At 37.4% G+C, this 23,254-nt stretch overlaps 1 protein-coding gene across 10 annotated transcripts in view; it reads left to right on the top strand.

Moving 5' to 3' along the window:
• Positions 1-23,254, top strand: part of pcm1 (pericentriolar material 1) — a 61,937-nt gene that overhangs the window by 31,663 nt on the left and 7,020 nt on the right. For 6 of the 10 annotated variants that reach the window (XM_077205035.1, XM_077205044.1, XM_077205040.1 and 3 more), the window contains 19 exons: positions 847-1,000; positions 1,117-1,311; positions 4,522-4,685; positions 6,407-6,636; positions 6,823-6,941; positions 7,073-7,202; positions 7,842-8,006; positions 9,103-9,266; positions 9,373-9,573; positions 9,651-9,900; positions 9,991-10,136; positions 10,665-10,837; positions 10,960-11,119; positions 11,313-11,665; positions 11,925-12,092; positions 12,366-12,422; positions 13,003-13,175; positions 22,736-22,867; positions 22,960-23,092. In XM_077205035.1, the coding sequence (XP_077061150.1) occupies positions 847-1,000; positions 1,117-1,311; positions 4,522-4,685; positions 6,407-6,636; positions 6,823-6,941; positions 7,073-7,202; positions 7,842-8,006; positions 9,103-9,266; positions 9,373-9,573; positions 9,651-9,900; positions 9,991-10,136; positions 10,665-10,837; positions 10,960-11,119; positions 11,313-11,665; positions 11,925-12,092; positions 12,366-12,422; positions 13,003-13,175; positions 22,736-22,867; positions 22,960-23,092 (3,267 nt within the window). The remainder of the gene's footprint in view (positions 1-846; positions 1,001-1,116; positions 1,312-4,521; positions 4,686-6,406; positions 6,637-6,822; positions 6,942-7,072; positions 7,203-7,841; positions 8,007-9,102; positions 9,267-9,372; positions 9,574-9,650; positions 9,901-9,990; positions 10,137-10,664; positions 10,838-10,959; positions 11,120-11,312; positions 11,666-11,924; positions 12,093-12,365; positions 12,423-13,002; positions 13,176-22,735; positions 22,868-22,959; positions 23,093-23,254) is intronic. The other 4 variants (XM_077205045.1, XM_077205042.1, XM_077205043.1 and 1 more) reach the window with 1 other exon arrangement.

Genomic DNA, 23,254 nt, shown 5'->3' with positions numbered 1-23,254 from the left:
TGGATTAGTGTTCAAATTTATTGTTATTCATACTTTGCAGTCACGTGACTACCATGGATACCTGGCGGGCAACAAACGCTGACAAAATGGCAAATTTCCAATACTAGCCTACAATCAAATATACAGTAAGGCTATTTTGTTTCCATAGCACATTAACAAAACATTTAATGACACTAATAACACTAAAAGCAATACAATTACTAAATATTAAAAATATCACTAAAATGACCTTAACGATCCCGAGCTCTATATCATTTTAGTGATATTATTAATATTTAGTAATTGTATTGTTTTTAGTGTTATTAGTGTCATTAAACGTTTTGTTAATGTGCTATGGAAACAAAATAGCAGTCTTTAGTTCACGAACAGCACAACTCTGCCATCTGTGAAAATCAAAAGCAGCTTCAAAAAAAAAAATTCTTCTAATTTTTTACTGTCATTAATGTAGGTCCACAAGAGAAATATTAAGCCAGTAAATTAAGATAGTTGCTATACCGTTATATCCATCGTTGTCTCTGAGAGAACGCGGCATTAATGCAGCGGCAGATGCTGAAAGCTCAGTCCGTTTCTACTTTCACTTTCGGGGAGTGAACGCTTTTACATGCACGTTCTGAACCTGGTTATGCTGAATAATAGTGCATCCAATCGCACAACAACTATCTGGCATGTCGTTTACACTTCAATACACCAACTTTTGTATATTAAAACTGGCGACGTCCTGGCAAGATCCTTGATTAGTTTACTGGGTTTCGTTGCTAGAGAACGACGTTCTAGCCCGCCAGCCAGTACTCGTGACGTCACGTGCAAAGTATGAATTGGCTAAATAAGGTGTTTGTGTTTCTTCAGGTCAGGGTGTCAGTCAACATGGTGCACGCATGGGCATGTCAGAGCGTCCCTCAGTATTGGGTAGAGAGGGAAATGGCCCACGTCCAGTGAGGCAGGACCCCTCCTCCTCTTACACACAGATAGTTGATAACAGCCACCCTGCTGACAAACTCAGGTGTCTCTCTTCATCTCATTTGATCTCACTTCGATGATTGTACAAAAGTGATGTTATTTATTTTTTTAATTTTAGTGGTTCAGTGTATTTGATGCCTGGTTTGTCACTCAATGCAGGAAACTGAAGGAGGTGCACAAGCGTTTGAATGAGCTAAGAGAGCTTGTTCAGTATTATGAACAGACATCAGATATGGCGGTGGACATGGTAAATGAGAATGTAAAGGATGACGATGAGGGAACAGAGGACGGTTCAATTTTTGAGGTCATGTTTGATTCAGAACTGGAGAACCATGAACCGGTCACCAATATCAGGTACTGATTGTAGTAATTTAATTCTTTAAGTAGTTTATTTTTGTGTTGTAATGAATCTCAAATCTTGTGGAGTTTCTTCTTTTAATTGATGTTCAGGGTTAAAAATAAAAATTGTGTGTGCAGGAATGAAAGTTTAATGGACAAAACAACAGTATAAGTATTAAAATACACACTGTTTTGAAGGATTAGACACAAAACTCGAAAAATGCAAATCGCGATACTCTCATGGCTTACCAAAACCGCCCAGCCCTGGTCCATTGTTGAGGTTGACCTCACTTTACCTTATGTCTCAATAAAAAAAATTCTTCCTTGACATTTGATTAAATAGTAATTGAGGGTGTAAGGGTACACGTATGCGTCCTGTAAATGTCTATGTGTCTTATGTGTTCACGACGAATACAGCATTGTAGCCTAACCACCATTAACCACAAATAATCGCAATAAGTTTCGCGTTTTGTTACTTTCGATAAGAAACATAGTGTAATCTTTCAAATTCTGTCCATTTTATCACCAAATTCAAACCATAAATTCCGTTTTGGCACTCTTTAATGTGGCATGACAGATCTGTGGCATAACGGAGCGCAGAGAAGGTGATAATTTCTTGTTTAATACCAGTAACAGAATAAACATTAATTAACATCTCAAGGTATGTTGAAAAATACTTAAAATGTATCATACCGGGTGGGAAATTAGCACCCGCCACCAGCCAATGGCTGGTACTTTTTCAAAGTGGCGGGGGACTTTGCCTTGTATACCCGCCACAGTGGCGGGTAGATTGTAAAACATATTTTTATTGGTTACTATTTAAAACATTTCTTGTAACGGATTGGACAATTTTTGTCAAAGAATGCTGTTGCTAAGTAAAAATAATGCACGTTTGTCGAGTAACTAATTTGATTGGTTTTCAGCGCTGTGCGTCACGGACACAGCGCATGGACACGGCGCTGAACGGACCGTGACACATATAGCTGAGCTGAGGTAGACTAACAGACGAAAGGAAAATTAAAAAAATGTGGCGACATATACCCGGTGTTAAGAGGCCCGCCGCGGAGTCAGCAGTATATGAATGTACAAACTATTGAGGGCGAAGTAAATAAAAAGTGAAGGTACTTTTCGAACAAGTGGCGCATTGATGACGAAGGGAAAACGAGGGAATGGTTAGCCTACCTTCCCGTCGAACAGTCCATGCACTGTACTTACTGTCAAACCTATGCGTCGTCTGAAAATGCAAACAATTTGTTCATTAGAGGAACAACTAACCTTAAAATAGAGTCAATAATGAATATGACCAATTCTATTCAGAAACGTCCATGCGATCGGCAAAAAGGGCAGACCGTTTCGGGACTACGTTTGGATGTGCAAGTAAATTACTAACTTGAAGTTGTGTTTTGTGATGGCGAGATAGCTATCGTTTTTTTAGTTTAGCGATAGTTTTAGCAGCCGCGAGGATAGGAGCCGATACCGTGGGTGCTCCGGAGCTCGATTATGTCTCAGTTAAACTTTTCATATCCTATCTGTATTTGTGAAAAGTGGTGCTGTCCTGAGTTTTAAGATAGCCTACTTTAAGGCTTTATTATCGAGTTAGGACTCTGGGGTCGACAAACGCGCTGGCGCGTTTTGCTGGATTTTTTTTCAAATAGCAACAAAGTATATTTAAATACTCCATTTATGGTCATACAGACTTAACTAATATTAAAAACTAAACTGTAAAATAACCATGCATAAAATTCTCTCAAAAATACAAACATGTACATAAATGTTGCTCACATATTATGGTAGCCCTGTTTGTGCTAAATAGTGCTTTTTTTTTTTTTAAAAAAGGGCCTGCGCCCGTGAGCATTCACGGAGGAAAACATAAATTGGTGCCTGAGTGCAGCATAACTCATATTGTTAAATGGATAAAACGAATTACATATTTGTAATGGACGTCAATGTTATCAAAGTCACAGTTCTCATTCATAAATTTGAATTCCAGAAAAAGTGGCTGGTAGATAATACAAGTGGCTGGTAAAATTGGGCATCCAGCAGCCACTGTGGCTGGTGGGCAAAAAAGTTAATTTCCCACCCTGGTATCATATCTCGTGTAATAGCTAAATCAGTTTTTCAACGTTGGAAAGACATTAATAAAACAGCTTGTAAACATGGTCATGTACATGTTTTTGTTTCAGAACAAGATCTCACACAGTTGAGTTAGTTAGGTCGTTAGGTCTGTGCTCTTCTCTGATTGTCAAAGACTAGAATCTGCTCCAGTCGGTCGAAACAGTATGTTGACTTCAGTCCTAGAATGTTTCAGCTAGTCGTGAAGTGTGTGCCCAGCTTTAACGTGGTGTGGCAGATCGCTGTAACCACATCAGTTCAAGTGCCAGCATGAATCAAGGGGCACATGAATCAATCATCACTTTTTCTTTCTTTACTACTAGTTGTAGCACTCAATAAACATAAATGAAAATCAGAAAGTATGTTGAAACATAGAATAACTTGCTGAAATGCATCATGTCTCATGTTATTGCTCAGCTGTGGAAAGACAAAAAAAAATCAGCCCATAACTAATGTATCGTTACTCTACATTTACCTCAGGGAAGCCATTCAATGGAAATAGCTCTAGAGAAGGAACATTTGGCTAAATATATGCACTTTATTACATATGCATTGTGTTTTATTTAATGTTAGTGATGTCTTATTTATCCAAACGTACAGACTCAGCCATGTAAAACAATTTTTTGACAGCCATGTTTAGACATGTTTAGATTTTAACCACAAATTGGAGTAGAATAGTAATCTCATTTAAAAAAAAAAATAAACTGCATTGTGCAATTTAAATCTTTGTAATTTGCTTTTGAATTGCCTTGCAATTTAATTTAATAGTTTGTTAATTTTGAACCTTTACTAATGTATCAGCTGACAGGGTTACCTGTACAGTTTACAGCATTAGATGAGAGGTTGTTTTCATTAAGAAAAATTGACATGCACTGTACCTGATATATATTTAGATAAATCATTGAATATTGAAATATTGAATCAAGGATATCTAATCTAAATTGAAACCAATCATGACAGTGGTCATCTGTGTGATTTAGAGGCAGTATACTTTGCCTCTAATTCTGTGAGAATTGTCCTGTTGAAGGAACTTGAATATAATTAATTGTTAATTGAGGGCAAATTAGAAATGTGTGTGTATATATATATATTTGTTTGTTTTTGTTTTTGTAGAAATCCAGCCCAACCACAGACTCCAAGTAACTGGATGGACATGAACAGTTTGACGAAGGCTCACAGCGCCTCCAACAATAGAGATGGCCGTCTGAACACAGAATGTGAAATCAATAACCGCTCTGCAGCCAACCTCCGTAGTCTCAACGTCCCTTCAATCATAGGTCAGACCTCACACTTTCAATTTCTGTCAACCCTTTGTAAAGATTTGTTACCTGAATTAAAAGCAAAATTAAAATTCTAAAACAGTCATAACATTAACTTAAAGCTGCGCGATTACTTGGTCTCGATTCAGACATCCACCCGATCTTATTCATAAATGACAGTGAGTCCGCTATTGTCTATTAAACTTTTGACAAGTAGCTACGATCACAGCGAACATTCAAATCTGTGTTGGTGCTGCCACTGACCCAGAGGGGGCAGTTGTCATATACAGGTATGAAACTGCTTCACAGCAGCACAACTGCTTTTCAACCACTCAGTATCATCATTTCTGTATTATAATAACTCAAATTATCACAAGTAACACTTTCTACTCTAGCGATCAAAATAGACTAAATTACCTTTTGAAAGTAACTTGGCGCTTCAAATACAAATTTTGTCAATTGCATTGTTACGTCACTAGGTGATGACAAATGACTTGAAAAATGTATTTGTCATTGAATTATTCAAGAAATTTGTTAAACGCTGATTCATCCAATAATGAAACAAATGAAGTCTTAATGATTGAGTCATTAAATCATTAATTGATTCATAGACAAAAAGTTTTAAATAAACTTAAATAATTCACAAATTAAGATGACAAAAAGAAAACACTGAATCCGTTTGAAGCTTTGAAAAAACTGCAATTTGTTTTTTCCGTCACACTAAGTTTTTTCGCCAAATAAAAATAGCAGGCCTACCTCAATCCACACCTTGTCTAGTTTTTATTTTTTTAAAAAGTAACATGTCTACATGATGTGGGGTTAGTCTGGAGTGCAGCCTGTTGACAGTTAGAGCCGTGGCAGAAAACACCCTCTCTGATGGCACAGACATCCCGGGAATACAGAGATAACGTCTCACTAGAGTGGCCAGCTTCGGGAAGCGCCTTTCATTTGCACGTGGATGTTTGCTTCGCCAGTGATATTGCATTGTACTTTTACTACTGCTGTATTTTATTACTGCGTAGCATATTTATCAAGTAACTTTGTCGCTCTTTCTGTCGAAATTGTCCAACACAGAACTACTTTTCGCTCGCTTTATTTTTACTTGTTCAGCGAAATATGTCTGTAGCCACGTGTGGTTGCGCATGTCGACGTGCCCAGTGAGTTAACAAATATAGGCTATATAGTATTTTTTTATAGTATTTTTTTAGCCATGCAGCACTGGTAGTATTAATCGGTTAAAATGTTTACTTTCGGTTAACGGTTAAACGGTCAATATGAGCATCCCTATTTTAAATGTATTTTTAAATACTGCAGCAATTAACATTTTGTCAGAACCTCTAATAAAAATAAACCAAAGCACGCACATCACTGGCAAAAATATGCTCAGGGTTGGGTGCTCGACAAAAGAAAAAAGAAAAAAAAAAACAGAGTGGGCACACCAAGCTCCAAAATATGCAAAAAAATTTAATCGTGGACTCACACACGGGTTATGTTTCGAGCACGCAGGCTCTTCGTCAGACAGTTAAAAGTTTTTATCAAGAGTTTTAATTTTTTTCTGCATATATTGGAGCTTTGGTGTGCTGACTTTTTTTTTTTGTCAAAACCTCTAATCTATTTTTAGTTGTCTATTCAGAAACGTGGGAAAATCGTGATCTGTTAAAAAAAAAAAAGGTTAATGTCAATTTAATCGTGCAGCTCTATATTAACTATTTCTTTTATATGCATTGTAATAATTTCAGAATGCCAGTTCAACCGGGACAGGCCTCACGTTGAAGTTAAAGATGAGGATGATGATGAGGCACTGGAGGATGATGTTGATGGAGCAAGAGGAGGCAGAGACAGTGATGGTTCAGGGTCCAGTCGTAGAAGCAGTCTAGATGGGGATGCAGATTATGCTCAGAAAGTTCATCGCCTTCAAACAGCCAAACAGAAACTCCGACAACTCCAAGAACTGGTGGCCATGGTGCAGGTGAGGGTCTGGTGCCATGAGGGTGATGTAAGATTGTGGTCATTCATAATGCAAATATAGTTTGAGTGGAGTTTGTATAAGGGAGCTATTTTTTTAGGAAGTCATTCTCCTCCCTGCCTTTTCTTTATTGCGCTTTTTGCCAACCTGTTGAATACTTTTTCTCTGGGTCTGTTAATGTTACTCTAGAGTGATGATACAGATGGTACTACAGCTAATGAGGATGAAGGTTTGAAGCAACAACCCAATAACACCCGAGCAGCAACTCCTAAAGCCCAGAGAGATATTACCCTTTCTGATAAGACCAGGTTAGTGTTTGTGTCCCCGGATGTGTGCTTGTATTTTCAGTTCATATTGTGTTGTATGAGAACATGTTGCAGCATGTAAGCTTTTTCAATGTGACCTGTGTGAAACAACATTTATAATGTTTGTTTTTCAGAGAGAAATTATATGAGGAGAAACTCAAGCAGCAGCAGCAGGAACTAAAGCAGCTCCATGAAGAGAGGCAAAGACTGATGGAGATTCAGGGCAAGATACAAGACATACAGTGGGCCTGCCCTGACCTTCAGGTACTTCACATAATATGTACACTTGTGATTTACTGTAAGTTATTCAGTGTTTCCCCCTAGGATTTTTTTCATGGGGGATTTTTTTCATTTTTCATCCCCAAAACTACCAGTGACGCGGAGTGGTCGTTACGGATACGTGGTGTAAATTTTTTTAGTTATCAAAAAACATGTCTAATTAATTTAAATCATGAAACTTATACCATTATTAAACTTATACAATATATATATTTTTAAATTCTATGAAAAGGTTTTTTTTCCCAAACAAATTTGGTGGTGTTGTTTTTTTCACACCAATTCAGTGTTGTGGTTTTTTTTTTTTTGGTAATCAAATGAAAACATAAAACATTAATTTATTTTAATCATGTGAAATTAACAAACTTTTTGGCAAACAACGTGCCGCACAATGAGCTTTACTGTTAAAATGAAAACATGGAAGAAAAATTGATTATTCTTTAAAAAATACATAAAAATTACATTAAGACGTTTCTAAATTCTACTGTACAACAGTAATATATTTCTGGGGGCCCCCAGAAATAAATGGTAAGGGAAACACTGTAATTATTATGAACACACACTGAACAGCTGCAAAAGTGCAGAGACTGAGTTTTATGATTTATGAATTTTCTTATGCCCTGTCAGTCGTCTGTGAGCAGTAGTGCTAGCTGTCAGATGAGGAGGAAGATTCCTGCAGCAACCTCTACTCCCGCACCTGTACCATTACACTCTTCTTCCTCAACTAAAGCCAACACTAGTGGCCTTAAACCCACCACTGAACCTCCTCCAGTCACTGTCACTGACAATGAGGTTAGTGTTGAATCCAAATAACAATTTTGCTACCTTTTATATATCAGGTAGGGTTTTAAAGGGGTAGATCACTCAAAAAAATAAAATTGTCGTCATTTACTTACCTTGTCCTTCCAAACCCATGAGACTTTAATTTGTCTTCAAAACTCAAATTTAAATCTACTTAATAAAACTTGGGAGATTTCTATTTCTCCTTTTGAAAGTCCATGCCACCAAAACTTATAGACTTAAAGTTCATAAAGAAACTAAAAGTAATCCATTTGAATTTAGCAGTTTAATCTTCTGCAAAGCTGCAATAACTTTATATGATGAACAGATTTAATTTAGGCAATTACTGTCATATATACATTGATCAACGTACATCAAATTTGATCAATTGCAGCTCAACTGTACATGACGTGTGACATGCGAGAACATGCCTCATTTTTTCTCGCCTGTCAAGCAAGCTTGTTTGAGCTTCTGTTTACTATATTTTAGGGCTGGAACAATGCATGGATGTAATCGATTACGTAAAGTAGTCGGATTTGCGTGGAATTCGATATGTTCTCCAATGGAAATAATCGATAGATTAATCGATTGAACAAATAATCGTTAGTTCCAGCCCTACTAAATTTAATTTTAGTACATTTACATTCAATGGAGGGACAGAAATCTCTCAGGTTTCTTTAAAAAAAACTGCATTTGTGTACTGAAGATAAACATAAGTCTTATGGGTTTGGAACGACAAGAGCGTGAGTAGTTGATGACAGAATATTTATTTTACGGGAGTTATCCCTAAATGGACTTTAAGATTTATTGAATGAAGTGTTTTTTTTTTTTTAGTTTTAAAACTGTTTTTAGAAAGAGAAAACTATAGTAAGCCATTGTAGGTTGATTTCCTTGACAAGAGTAACCACTGTGGCATTGCTAAGCATTGCTTTGACCAGACAAATGACATTGGTAAACCAATGGATTGAGTATGTATCTGCTGTAGTATATCTGTAGACAGATTTGTAGACAGGGGTCCAAGGTTTATTTAAAGTAATTGTATTATAGCATGTTGTAGTGTTAGTGTTGCGAAGTTTAATAACTTTGTCTTATTGTATTTATATATTAGCTGTGGTCAGAGATGCGAAGGCATCAGATCTTGCGTGAGGAGTTGAGACAGAGGCGGAAACATTTGGAGAGTCTGATGGCAGAACAGCAGAGGAGAAGCACACTCACCGACTCTCCATTCAGGAGCGAAACACATGAGACACAGTCCTACATTCGTGAAGAAAGGTAAAACTTGGCCTCGATAGCTTATGGTGGCTCATTTCAAAAAAGTGTTTTATATACTTTGAAGACTAAATTTTTTGTCAGGTGCTAATCAACATTTTTGTGTCAGAACCGTGGCCACCTGGGGTGGATCGACACAGTGTCCCCTTGGTGAAGATGATGATGATGATGATTACTCCTCTGAGGTGGGGGCTGAGGAAGATGATGATGATGATGAACATGATGGGGGAGAGGAGTCCAGTTCCACAGATGATCTGCATGCTTGCTCCACCCAAAAACAGCGCAACTACGACAGGAATAACAGAGATAGGTAAACACACAGTCACATACTAGAGTTTGTCTAGACACCAAACCCAATCCATTATTAACTCTTTTCATTTTGTGCAGTGTGAAAGTTCACAGGGAAGTTAATGGTAGTCCTTCCCCCCGTGGATCAAGGGGTCACCCTCGTCAGCAGCCACAGGCTGAGAGCAGTAGTTCCAGCAGAGCTAAGCGGCAGGAGAACCTGCGATGGGCGGCTGATCTGTCTCTCTCTGAGGGCACTGCACCAGCGCACTGGCAGGAACAGATCACACACCTCCAGAAACAACTCAACTTTAGCACTACCATGTGCCAAACTTTGCTACAGGACCAACAGGTCAGAGAGTTTAACACGTTTTTTTTTTTTCATTCTTTCACTTTTTTTTCCCCTCACTTACAACTTTTTTTCCCCTTCTCTCATCTCTAGACTCTTTCATACATGCTGCAAGCTCTGCTCACAAGTCCATATGGTGTTGTGCCCAATAATGTGACCTCTCCTCAGGTCCCTCTCATCATGCACCAACTAAACCAGTGTTACACACAGCTGGCTTGGCAACAGAACAATGTCAATCGGTCTGTCTAGATTTCTTTCGAAAATTATAAATGAGAAAAAATATTTAAGTTAGATTTTAAGCATGAAGAATGAGGCATTTGCTGTAGATCTACTACCATTAAGTTTGGAATCAGATTTTTAATGCTTTTTGAAAGAACTTGCTTATGCTCACCAAGGCTGCATTTATATATTTCTTTTTTTTTGTAAAAAAAAAAAAAAAAAAACTGCAAAAACGGTAGATTTGTGAAATATGATTACAATTTAAAATAACTGTTTAAAAAACTAGGTCTCCTCCTTAGTATCAGTGTTGAAAATAGATTTAGTGCTAAAAAATTGTGGAAACTGGAATCCTGCAACCTTTGATTTAATAGAAAGTTAATCAATTGAATGCATCCTTGCTGTTAGTATTAGTATTAGAAATTAGTATTAATTTCTTTAAAATCTTACTGACCCAAACCTTTGAATGGTAGTGAAGGTCTAAACTGCTTGAATTTTAAACAAGCTTTAGTTTCATTTGTCACAACAAATGTGCTCTTTTTTCCTGGCAGGTTGAAACAAGTTCTGAATAATCTGTTGCAGCAGCAGAGTCAGTCCTTGTCAGGACAACAGCAGCATCAAAATCTTACACGTGATTCTGCATCTCCTTCTCTGTTCCTAAATTACCCACCGGTCAATACACTCAATATGCCTGAAATGCCAAACTTTTCCCCTTTCCCAACTGGTAAGTCTGTTATCCATCTGTAATTCTTTAAATTGGGTAAATTCCATATAAAATAAAAATGTATTTATATATACATACTTTTAACCTTTTTTCTATCATTCTCTCTTCTTTTCTATCTTTAGGCTTTAATTTCAGTCCCTTGTTTCCCTCCTCGGTAGGAGATTTCCAGGAGAACCAGGCCGGTTCAGATCATCAGCATGATCCAAACATATCTGTCAAAACGGAATACATGAGTTTCCCCCCTCCACTACAGAGATCTCCAGTCAACAACACAGAGAAAAGGTACAAATGTGTTTCTGTAATTTGGATTAATATGATATAATCTTGATGATTCTGTCAATTACAGTCAGTTGAAAATTTAAGAATGACCTACTTTATATATTGGTTGGCTGTAAAGTCAACAAAATGATCTTGCTTAAACTACAAAAAAGGAAGAGAAACCTAAAAAAAAATCTGGTTTATTTTTACTTAACAGGTTTCAGTCTCAACCTGATACTGTGGCCGATGCTAATAACTCAAGCTGGTTAAACTCCTCCCTGAATCGCTCTGGTCAGAGACCCACCCTCACCTCAGGCCATACAAGTCAGATTGAGAAAAACTCCCCTTCCTCCTCTCCTGTTCCTCACCCTTCCATTTCCCGGGATCGCTCCTACATACCTGACTCCCAGGAGTCTATGAGTAGCCTGCCAGACAGGGCAGACCCGACCACCGTCACCAAGACCTTTAGAGCAGGACGCAAGGCTGCGGCACAGGCCAGCCTGGCCTCTAGAGACAAGACCCCCAACACAAAGAGCCGCCGCAAAAGAGGCAGGGGACAGAAGAACACAGGTGTGTCTATATTTAAAGTTGACATACTCGATCTTTAAAAGCTCACTGAAAAGCAAACTTGGTCCTTTTTCCATCATTAATTAGGTTTATGGATAAAAAAATATATATATATATATATATATATATATATATATATATATATATAAAAAATATATATATATATATATATATATATATATATATATATATATATATATATATGCAAAAGGTGTTTAAATTGTGTTTTTTTTTTCATTTTTTTGTTTGTTTTCATTTTCAGCATCTGTGGACAGTGACATTGTTTCAAGTGACTCTCACTTTGATCAGGACAGAGAGCGCTCCTCTCAGGTCAGATACAAAGATCTCAACCAGGGTCTGCTAGAAAAACTCACACAGGAGAAACTGGACAGCAAGACTAAGAGCAGCAAGCCAAATGATCTCTCATCTGGTATGACTTTACATAGATCCAGCTACTGATTTCACTGAATAAAACGTCATAACACTAAACATCGAAACGTAGAATGAGAACTGTCTTGTTATACAGTGTGCACTATATTCTTCAATCAGAGAAGTATCTGCCAGAACAGTATAGCAGACTTTTTTAATTTGATCATTTAAACATCTTATGTCCCCTGTGTCCTTATATTGTTTTATAGTGTCACTTATTTCATTTTCATTTCTGTTTTTGTTCACATTTCATTTTGGGTTTTATTCTTCACAGCATATGCTTGGAGAACACCTTTTCTCTCTAACAGAATTGCATGCACTGAAGTCCCAGGTAACTCCAAGTTAATCAGCTGTTTGACCTGCTAACTACCTAATCTGCATGTTTTCCTTCTCCTCTTTCTCCTCTTCTTTTTTCCAAACTGCATTCACATGCATAATAAATACTAGACATGAGCCAGATGTTTTCATTTTCAGGGCACTAATCTCTCACACAAATAAAGATTTTAGAAACAACTCCCCTGAGCTGTATAAAGTTTATTTCTATTGTTCACTATTGTCATTTCAGAACATTGGGAAATTGGGGAGGAAAGGGGAATTGTCTGCTGTGCTATTTATAATACAGTTTTGTTATGAATGTTTTATACCTTTGCATTTCATTGAAGACAGAAAGTGTGGATCTGAGCATGGTTTAAGAGTGTTTTTGGATATTGTGTGAAGTTTAATACAACAATAAGGTGTTGCTAATGCTGCACTTGAAGTTATGTTAAGTATGTTTCCCACACAGTTTTTTTGTATAATTAGTTTGCACAGACAGCAGTTGTTTGATCTACTCTTTATATGCTTTGGAGTTTTAGTAGATTGTCTGTTTACCGTCTTTTATTTTGTTCTGACGGTATATTTCTCTTCTCTAGATGTGAGCAGTGATTTCTCTCTTTTTGAGGCCCTGAGAGAGACGATCTATTCTGAGGTGGCAACACTGATCTCTCAGAATGAGTCTCGCCCTCACTTCCTCATTGAGCTCTTCCATGAGCTTCAGCTGCTCAATACTGACTACCTGCGGCAGAGGGCGCTCTACTCACTTCAGGTACAGTACATTATTGTCAAACCTTTGCACACTTCTACAGACACAACAGGCCCACATGGAGACTTGATGGTTTTCCACATTTTCTGCATCAATTGTGGTGGAAATCTGCAAAATTGCTTTAACCCTTGTGCTGTGTTGAAAACCCTGCAAAAAAAATGGTTATAAAGCTCTCGTTATGCTACCTTATCACCAAACGTTGGATTCAATCTTTTTTCAGCTTGTTTTCTTTCAATTAGGACAGATTTTGTATTTATTTTTGGAACTGATCGATCATTGGCCTTATTTATCTGAGCTTACGTACCTACGTTTTTGAGTGAAAAAAGCGTTGTTTGTGGATAATTTTGCCATTCTTAAAATATGAAAAAAATTGCACTGTTTATAGGGCTGGGTGATACGGCCTAAAAAAAAATCCCCGATTTTTTCACAAAAAATCTGATTTACGTTTTAAATCGATTTTTTTTCTATTTTGATTTTTTTTCCTACTCAAAATCAATCTGCAGACGACAAAGAAATTGTTCAAAACAAGTTTTAACTTTATTTTGTTTTAATATTCCCTTCTGGGATTTGATCTCGATTAAAGTGCAATCGGAAACAACAAGCCAAAAAGACAAGAGGACAGGCCCTGTCTTTGAAAACAATGAAAATGAAACATAAAATAAAATGGGTTGATTGGGATTGGGGGGATGAGTAAAAAAACAAAAAACTTGCATCACAATAACTCTATTGTGATAATAAAATTGTTTAGTTACCAAATAATTTGACAAAGTTAACTAACCATGCAAACAATGTTTACATGGCACAATGACTGGTATGCTACTGTTTTTATTATTGCTTAACACAAATTTCACAATTTCAATTCAATTCTTGTGAATTGATTCTGATCTTGATTCAATATCAATTCCTTTGGATAAATATTAGGTACAGTAGATACGTTAATGTGGTGTTAATTGTTCTAAAAAAAATCACCTAATGCTGTAAACATACAGAGAGCCCTGTCAGCTGGTATTATTAAAGGTTAAAACTAACTCAAATTAAATATAATGCGTTTTTTATAATAACAACGTTATACTATTTTAATGATATAGGTAAAAATATAATAAATGTGTAATATAGTTATCATATTTAGCAAAATACTCCTCTCTATAGCAATTATTTTAAGTCCACAGACCTAAAACCTGAGATCTGCCACGTCACATTTACAAGCGCCAAAACGGTGTTTATTGTTTGAATTTCGTAATAGAATTGACAGAATCTGAGAGCTGAGAATCTGTTTCATATCGATAGTAACCTGCTCTGTCTTGTCTGTCGGTGTCAGTGTCCTCTTTGCTTCGCGATTTTTTCTCTGCGTGAGAAAATGGATGTGGCGTGAGAGCGTGTAAAAAGTGACAGAATTGCGTCTCTCACAGTGAACTCGTGAGAGTTGGCGGCCCTGCGGATTCAGCTTGTAAATGTTTTTTGGCGGGTGTGCTTCTGCTGCCGCGGTCTTGCTCATTTGCCATGTTGTTTGTGTATCTCTATCATGGCAAGCGCTGAGCCCGGTCGGAACTACGGGAGCCCAGATGGGAGCGTCGGCGGTTGTTAAAGAGAAAACCGATTTTCATTCAAAAAAATCGGCGTAAACTACACATTCGAGTTAATCGATAAAATCGATTTATCGCCCAGCCCTAACTGTTTATCACACTAGTGTGCTTTAATGTTTAACCAGGAAATTGTTTTGAAATGGCCAGGGCTCTATGGCGTTATATGTGTGCCTCAATCCTGAGCGAGTAATTGTAAGTTTTGAGCACATATAACTATAGTTTGCAAGCACAGTGCATTATATTTTGAACAGAAATGAACAATTGCACAAAAAAAATTTCGTTTGAGCAAAGAAAAAACTATTCCGTGCTCAATAAATGTATTTGCTATTATCCATATTAACGTGCAATAATAACCCCTCACACGCAGTTTACAGGTGCTCTCTCAAACTTATTCTCTGCGCTCCTGTCAAGTCCTATTACTCGCTCAGGATTGAGGCACAGATATAACGCCATAGGGCTCCAGACCAACTTTTTTTACTAGGAGCGCTGTAGCCCCTGACTGAAATTTTTAGGAGCACAAGCAGAAAATTTAGGGGCACACCTCAAATCAGCTTGCAATGCAATTATTCAAATTTCAACCAAAATAACTGTAATTATGACCAATTCTTTAATAATGGACTTAACGTACAGATATTACAATGTGCAGTTTTATTGTAAATTCACAGGGCTCCAGACTAACATCTGAGGGCAGCAGCACCGAGACACGGAGTTCTACAACACAGTACTGGGGCTGACAATTAAGCACTGTGCTTAATTTAGGGTGTAGATGAAATTAACTTTAATTATTATCATTCATAATGTCTTAATATAAATTAAAAAGCAAAATGAGTTAAAAAAATTATATTAGGGAGTAAAAATATCCAATAAGCATCCTACTGTTTACAATGGTAATTTATTTTAATTTTAAATAAGTTTTTAAATAAGAGTTTTCCTACATCTTAACATTTTTAGTTTTTAGGACAATCTTTGAAGGATGAACAAAAAATGTGTTGGTCATCACATTAAAAATAACATTTATGATATTATAGTTTTGAAGTGCTAGATAAAGATGTGTAGTACTTGTAAGCATTTGACTATTTCTGTCACAATAACATAGTAATGTTTAGAGTTACTACATGAGCATAAATCCATGGTGAATAGTCAATGGATTTCTTCACTGGATCTCCTAGAAACGGTGTCGTGTGAACAAGATCGGCCCGCGACTGGCAAGTCCGGGGCGCTGCGCCATATGCGCTGCGCTCTCTATTATTGGTCCGAGCTAATAAACGGTCCGTGAAGTGAGTAGCACATTTTCGTTTCGCGTTCATTTTGTTTGCATTCGCTGCTCGGCACGTTGTGGTCGCGCCAGTGCGGCCTAAATAAATACTTGGTCGCACCGGCAGGAAAAATGGTCGCAAAATGCGACCAATTGGTCGCAGTCTGGAGCCCTGAATGGTTTCATTTTGTACAAAATGGCACTAAGTCACACTTGTCGTACAAATAAATAGCTTATAAATTACTCGTTACACTATTTAATCAACAAATATTGGATTCAATTTTTTTGGCAACTTGTTTTCTTTCAGTTAACCCTCTGAGCGCGATAGTCTCGCTTTTTTTCTTATCAGTGCAAAAGAAACTCAAAATACTCTGTTGATTTTGATCTTACATATTAAGTGTTGTACATCTTTAGATCCTGATAAGTGTCTATTTTTTTTGTGGATACTCACAATAAAAACAAAGTGTTGTGCTTTTCGCCAAATAAAGAAAAATAAACATGATGCGCGTTCTGCCTTCTCTCTGTCAGTTAAGTCCATTCTGAAACGCGTCCGATTTAACTGTAACCGAATTAACTGTAATTCCTCGAATACTTGTCATACAGGCACAAGTGTTTTTCCATAATGAAGCTTGAACTCTCTTCTTTTAAATGAATTAATTTATATGAAAAAACAACTATTCTCAGTTTATGTAATCTGTATGAAAAGAGAGAGATGTCAGTCTTTTTCTGTCCAGCTCATTGTACCTAATTACGCATTAATGTGCCACGCCCACGGAGAGCGCGCGGTATTCAAGCGCAAATGATCTAAAGCCTGTTTTATGCTTCTGCGTCGAATCGACGGCGTACCCCCGCAGACCCCTCTGCGTCGCCGCGAACCCCTCCGCCGTAGCTCGACGTGCACCTCCAAAAAATTTTAACTACGCGTCAGGGCGACGTAGACCCCAAGGGCTGTGATTGGTCAGATGCACCGCGATGCAAGCAACCTGACGCAGAACCATAAAACAGCCACGGCGCCGTAGGAGTTGACGCAGAAGCATAGTGAGGCCTTAAGGCAAGCCATGCAAACATGCCAACACCCACCAGCTGGATTATAAAACATCGTGTTTAGTAAGTATCTTACTACAGCTGTGTACACAGCGTATCCATACGCTGTGAGCAATAATACTATCTAATAACCCTGGAAAATGTACCAGAAGTGCTGGTAGTTTCATTTCGCGGAGCAACGGATCCAGCTGATGTAGTAAGTCATTTATTCTTAAGTGCTTTGTTCTAATCGCGATATTGAATAGTGTCTGACTGTAAACCGCAAAAAGACTGTTTAAATATGAATTGCGTGTCTGTGTGTAGGCTAAATGATGAATGAACGGCACAGGCGCGCGCGCTGTTGTTTACTACAGTTATAAGGCGCGTGTCTGTGCCGCTCCTTCACTCTCGCACCTACATTAGTAAACGTTATGTTTACATGAACACATCCAAACTAGATTGCTATAGCCTACTAAGATGAGTAAAAATAGACTGAAATATGTTGAAATAAAATGTCTGTATAAGCAACAAACTGCAAATTCACATGTATAGGCCTATGCTAATATATCATACACAATGTTACAGACTAAATATGAATGTTTAGACATGATTTTGTGATTAGTTTTTGGATAGATTATAAAGTTTTGACTGTAAAAAAAGACTACTGTCACATTAAATAGGTACGCTTTTGTTCACCAATTTCTGCTCATAGTTAAATATACTATAGTATGATATTTTGTCAAAAATAAAGTAGGTATATTGAATTATTAACTAAGATGTTATTATAGTGTTTGTTCCAATATTCAAACTAATGAATCCTTACCTTTTTTAATACGTATGATAAAATGTATACTTTTTACAAAGAAATACACTTGGAATATTGTTAAAATTGTAATTGTTGTTGTAATTGTAACCTATTTGAAATTGGTTACAATTTCTAATTAAAAAATATGTATATATAGATAATTTATTTTGTCCTTAAATTCTTTGGGATCCTGTGGCACACCTGTGTGAAAAGGCTACTTAATCAGGGTGTTCGGGGGTCCTTAAAAAGTCTTAAATTAGATTTTAAAAATTTAAGGCCATAAAAAGTCTTAGTCTTATTTTTACTTATGAAAGGTCTTAAATTTTCAATGGCAATTTGACTTAGACATATCTAAATGTTTTCCAAATTAAAACTATCTAATTAGCATACTTTTTTATTTATTATTCGTTCTTTGTGGATTTGCTTGTTCACTTGACATTTAGCGTCACATTCGCGCCAGCAAATTTACGTCTGTCTCCTGCACGCAAAACAGCAGGAGAGAAGAAGAAAGCTGGTTAATTTCAGTTCAATTATAAGTTCATTCTTTATGTGTGTAGTGGTGTGCGATGTGTATTGTCTATTATGATATTGTAATCATTGTTTTATTGTAACGTTAACTATGTACGATGGCGCACAGCGAGCTGACATCGCATTGTCTCTCATGCTTGCTTTCACTGCGTGATGTGTCAGTGCAGTTATAGGTATTTTCCCTAATAGACGTATAAAGTTTTTGTATTTTATCATATGTTGTTGTCATACATCAGCATACATCATTGTTACATCAGCGAGAGGGCTGTTTTCCCGTGCACAATAGCAAATATGATATTTATTTTATATAACAGTTAACTTAAATTAACTTTGTGAGTTACATTTTATAAACAATATTGTCAATATTGTTTGTTTTCCCTTTATGTCGCTGACGAGCATTTCAAAATGAAACCGTAGCAGAGTCTTAATACAAAAGACAGCGATGATTTCTTGACTGAAATCCGCGTTTTGAATTAATAATTTTAACGATTCAATGAACAATCACTTGCACTTCCTGATTGAATCAGCTTTTTAAACAAATCGGTTGAATGAATGACTCCCTGAGACTTGCCGCCACCTACTGGCGGGTTTAGTTTCACATTTAAAGTATCCTGTAATTAAAATGTTACAATTAGAATTCAGTTCATATTTAAGTATTGAATTAAGAATTGAAAGAATTGAATATCTCATAGCTTTATTTATGCAATTGTTAATGGAGTGTAAATATATTAATGCCAGTTCTGATGCTGCTTCTGTGTCTCCTCTGCACTGCAAAGATGGATTTTGATTTAATGATTTAATTTAACTGGCAACAGTGGTATTGTGTTATTATTCTAATATAATTTAATTTGAATGTTAGAATTGGACATAAAAGGTGATGCATACCTCTAAGTAAAAAAGTCCATATATGGGTGAAAATGCCCCTGGAACCAGGGACGTGCACAGGAATTATGAGGGGCAGTTGCTCTGACCTGAAAAAAGGGCTTCCTGTACATTCAGTTGTGCTTCTTGCTCGTATTCAGTTCTGATGGTAGGCTACGGGCAACTACGCATGATTTGAGGTATGATTGCGTAAAGGGAACAGGAATTCCGGTAGGCAACAGAATCGACTGCTAAACCCAGGGCCGATCCTGAACTCCCCCTGGGGCCCTAAGCAAAAGGGGCCCTCTACCTGACCTGTGACGCCGTGAGCTATGTAAACCATTTGCCATTGCCACACAATCACACCTGACACTTCAGTGCTCCCAATACAATCCTCCCTCCTTTAAACAAAACAGTCAAAGAATAAGTACAACAATATAGAACAGAATGAGGTTCAAACAAACAATATTTTTTGAATAGAGTATTTTCTATAGAATGTTAACATAACAAGTGAATATTAACGTAAACATAAATAAGAAGAAAATAATAAATTATAACCCTGAGCTTTGGCTTTTGGGATTAACTTTGGTTCTCCATACAGCCTGGGTATTTTCGGCATCAGTATGATTTTTTTTATTTATTATTATGCATGTTGAAGCAATTCTTGATTTATGGTTATTATTTACTGAGGGATGTGCATCCATATTGACCAGTATGTCCAGCTAATCAACATTTTAAATTCAATATAGCCTATAAATCAATAGTCAATCAATGTCAAATTGTCAATACATTGCTTTCTATCTTGCATAATTAGTGCAGTTGTTTAGAGTTTTTAACTACACTGAGACTAGATAATCAGTTTCTTGTTTTATAAATGTGACTTTGATTGGGAGTGCCATCATTCACGTGCATGTATTGTACAGTATGTCTGGTCTCCACATATTTCTGCTTGAAAAATGCGAGTTTCATTTCGTGCACGCGCATATGAACGCACGATAACACACGCGACGCGGTTATGTTTTCCGAGCTGCAGTAAACAAACACCGTTGCACTTTGTCGTTTATCAAAAACAAACGTAATATTTTTTTTTATTTTACTCTCACTTTTGTCAGGCACAAAGTGATGCAAGAGATGCACTGCCTGCCCAGCTAGGTTAGCAAGACCGAAAAACATCAAACTTTGCTGACATCAAACTTGCCAAAAAATTTACCTGATTGTTGTTCCCGCAATTCACTCTCATGGGTTTTTTCTTCTTCATCTTTTCGTGACCAGAAGGATAGTTTCGCTTCATTTTGTCATGGATGTTGTACACATTAATTGACACGCTATGACACGAGATGGAGGCGGGGCCTTAAGTAATTTGTGGGGTCTTACGCACCGGTCGCGTGCAGCGCTGCAGCCACGTAAACAGTTTGCCCTTCCCTTACTGACTTTCACTTTCGGTGCACGAATGGAAGTGAATGAGGCTTTGCGATTTTAAAAAAATAAATAAAAAATTTATCTAGGCCTATGTGAAATTCTGCAGCCATTGTACGATTTTATAATTTTTTTCTCGGAAGGGCAACCTGAGTCGAGAAGGGCATATGGGCAGTTGCCCGGGCAACCTGAGCAACCTCCCTGTGCACGTCCCTGCATAGTCCACAACTTCTGTAGTTTTAACTTATTTTAATATATAAATTCAGTGAAATCGTCAAACGTTTGTATGACTTGCCAGTGACTTGTGACCCAAGCTACGACTTGACTTGACTTGCTTGACATAAGGCAGTGACTTGACTTGACTTGCCTTTATAAAAAATTTCCTTGGACTTGCTTGAGACTCGAAGGTTAAGACTTGAGACTTGCTTGTGACTTGCACATGTGTGACTTACTCCCACCTCTGCCAGATCGGGTCGCGTTTCTGTAGCTCTAATGAGACTTAAGAAAACTACAAATTTGACTTGCTTTACGGCAAGCGTTATAATTGCTACAATTGCTCGTTTTTGATGTCGCAATACATCATACTTTCATAAAATCATGGCCATTGTTGATTCCAAAGCCGGTGCTGGATAAACAGAGCATGTGCGTGCGCGTGCGACAGTAGGCTGCAGTAGGCTAATGGACAATTCCACTTCCAACCTGTAGGGCGACCACAGAGGAAAAGTTACTTGGTGTTGCTTTAACTAGCAGAGCATTCATTTAGTTCGCTATTAAATAAGAGATCTAGCGCTAAAATGTGTTGTTTTTTAAATGAAGTGAGTGCTCATTGCCGCGGCCATCGGTTGCATGGATATGGTGTTCTCTTGTGGCTCGCACAGTCTTCACTCGGATACGCGCTTCAATCCATCGCCGTTGCGGAGACTCTATTCATTCCGGTGAAATCACAAAATAAAATGCACACAAACGTGTCCTTGCTTGATATAGACTGTAACCACTGATGAACATATTTAGTTTTGATGAAAGAAAAAAAAACTATACGAGTGCAGATTAGAACCCGTAACATCTGACACGCTTGGCAAAAGATCTACCACTAGACTACTTAAGAAGTTAAACAAGATTTGCGGATCGATGCATTTGTTTACGGGTTGAGCTGAGAGGCTGCACAGTTTGACAAGCGGGCAGCGGCCGCACACCAGGCCACCGGATGGTGTTGCTAAGAACTTGCAATGTATAACTATTATCAGACCGGGCCTCGTGGCTATATCGAACTATATTGATATATGCGATATGGTCTAATTCCATTTCACATTTAAAAATATATTGATCTTTTTTTTATACCGATATATCGCCCAGCCCTAAGTTCATCTCTATGAAAAAATAAAAAGCCTGTAATACTTAAAATAGTTTGCTTGTGTGTGTGTGTGTGTGTGTGTGTGTGTGTGTGTGTGTGTGTGTGTGTGTGTGTGTGTGTGTGTGTGTATATGAGTATGCATGTATGCACAGGTCCGAGGCCTTTATTTTTGCAAGCCCACATGTAGATATTATAAACATGAACATGCTCCTGAACACTAATTGTTTCTCTGATTTTCGACATTCATTTTCAATGGGTGGTCATTTTTTACCAATATAAGCTCAGATTAATGAGGCATACGATCAATCAGATAAAAAAAAAAAATTCAAAACCATTCCTAATTTACAGAAAACAAGTTGACAATGATTGAATCCAATTTTTGCTGATAAAATAGCATAAGAGATTTATAAGCAATTTTTTTGTAGGCCTGTCATTTTTGAGCAGGAACATCACAAGTGGTACTTTTTGTGGGGGGGGGGGGGGGGGTTCCTCCACATTGTATCAAAACAATTTTGGGAAGTTGTTAGACTCTGGGTGAGTAAAGTCAGTAAATTTTAGTTCAATGTAATAACATTAACTAGCATTTTCGGGTACAGAAAAATCCTCTCCGTGGCAAAATAACCCAAACACAACCTGAGGGTTAAATTGAATTACTCAAATGTACTTAAATACAAGTGGCATAGAATGCGCACACACATCCTATGCCACATATCAAATCTCTTCTTTGGCTTTGGCCACCAGGACATTGTAACAAGGCACCTGACAGAGAAGAGTGTGGCAGATGAGCATGTGTCGTCTTTGGGTCCGGCTTTGTGGGCCACTGGCTCACAGTCAGAGCTCACACCTAGTGAAAGCTTGGCTACCAGTGACAATGTAAGACATTTGCTTCCCCATCTGGCCATCTGATTTTCTCACTTTAATTATCATACAGTTGATTTATTTATTTTTCTTGCTGGTTTTTCCAGGATGCATCTGAGAAGATTGTTACTGTTAAATCCAACTCTGTACTGAAGAGGGTAGCAGATAGAGATTCCATGGACAACGAGAGCCTGCTGTCCACCTCTTCCAACCTTGAACCCTTCGCTAGTGATGACTTGGGTAAGAAGACAGAGCTGTATGCGTACATACAGGCACAATCATGTTAAAAACAATAGATAGGTTTAGGGCTGTCACTAATGATTATTTTGGCAATCAAGTAATCGGTCGATTATTTTGTCGATTAATCTAGTAATCAGATGTTTGTATTTTTTTTGGTGGTAA

Source organism: Siphateles boraxobius, unplaced genomic scaffold (assembly GCF_051911475.1).
Source record: "Siphateles boraxobius isolate OS27281-9 unplaced genomic scaffold, OSU_SipBor_1 53, whole genome shotgun sequence".
Lineage (NCBI taxonomy): Eukaryota > Metazoa > Chordata > Actinopteri > Cypriniformes > Leuciscidae > Siphateles > Siphateles boraxobius.
This window is presented reverse-complemented; position numbering and strand designations above follow the sequence as displayed.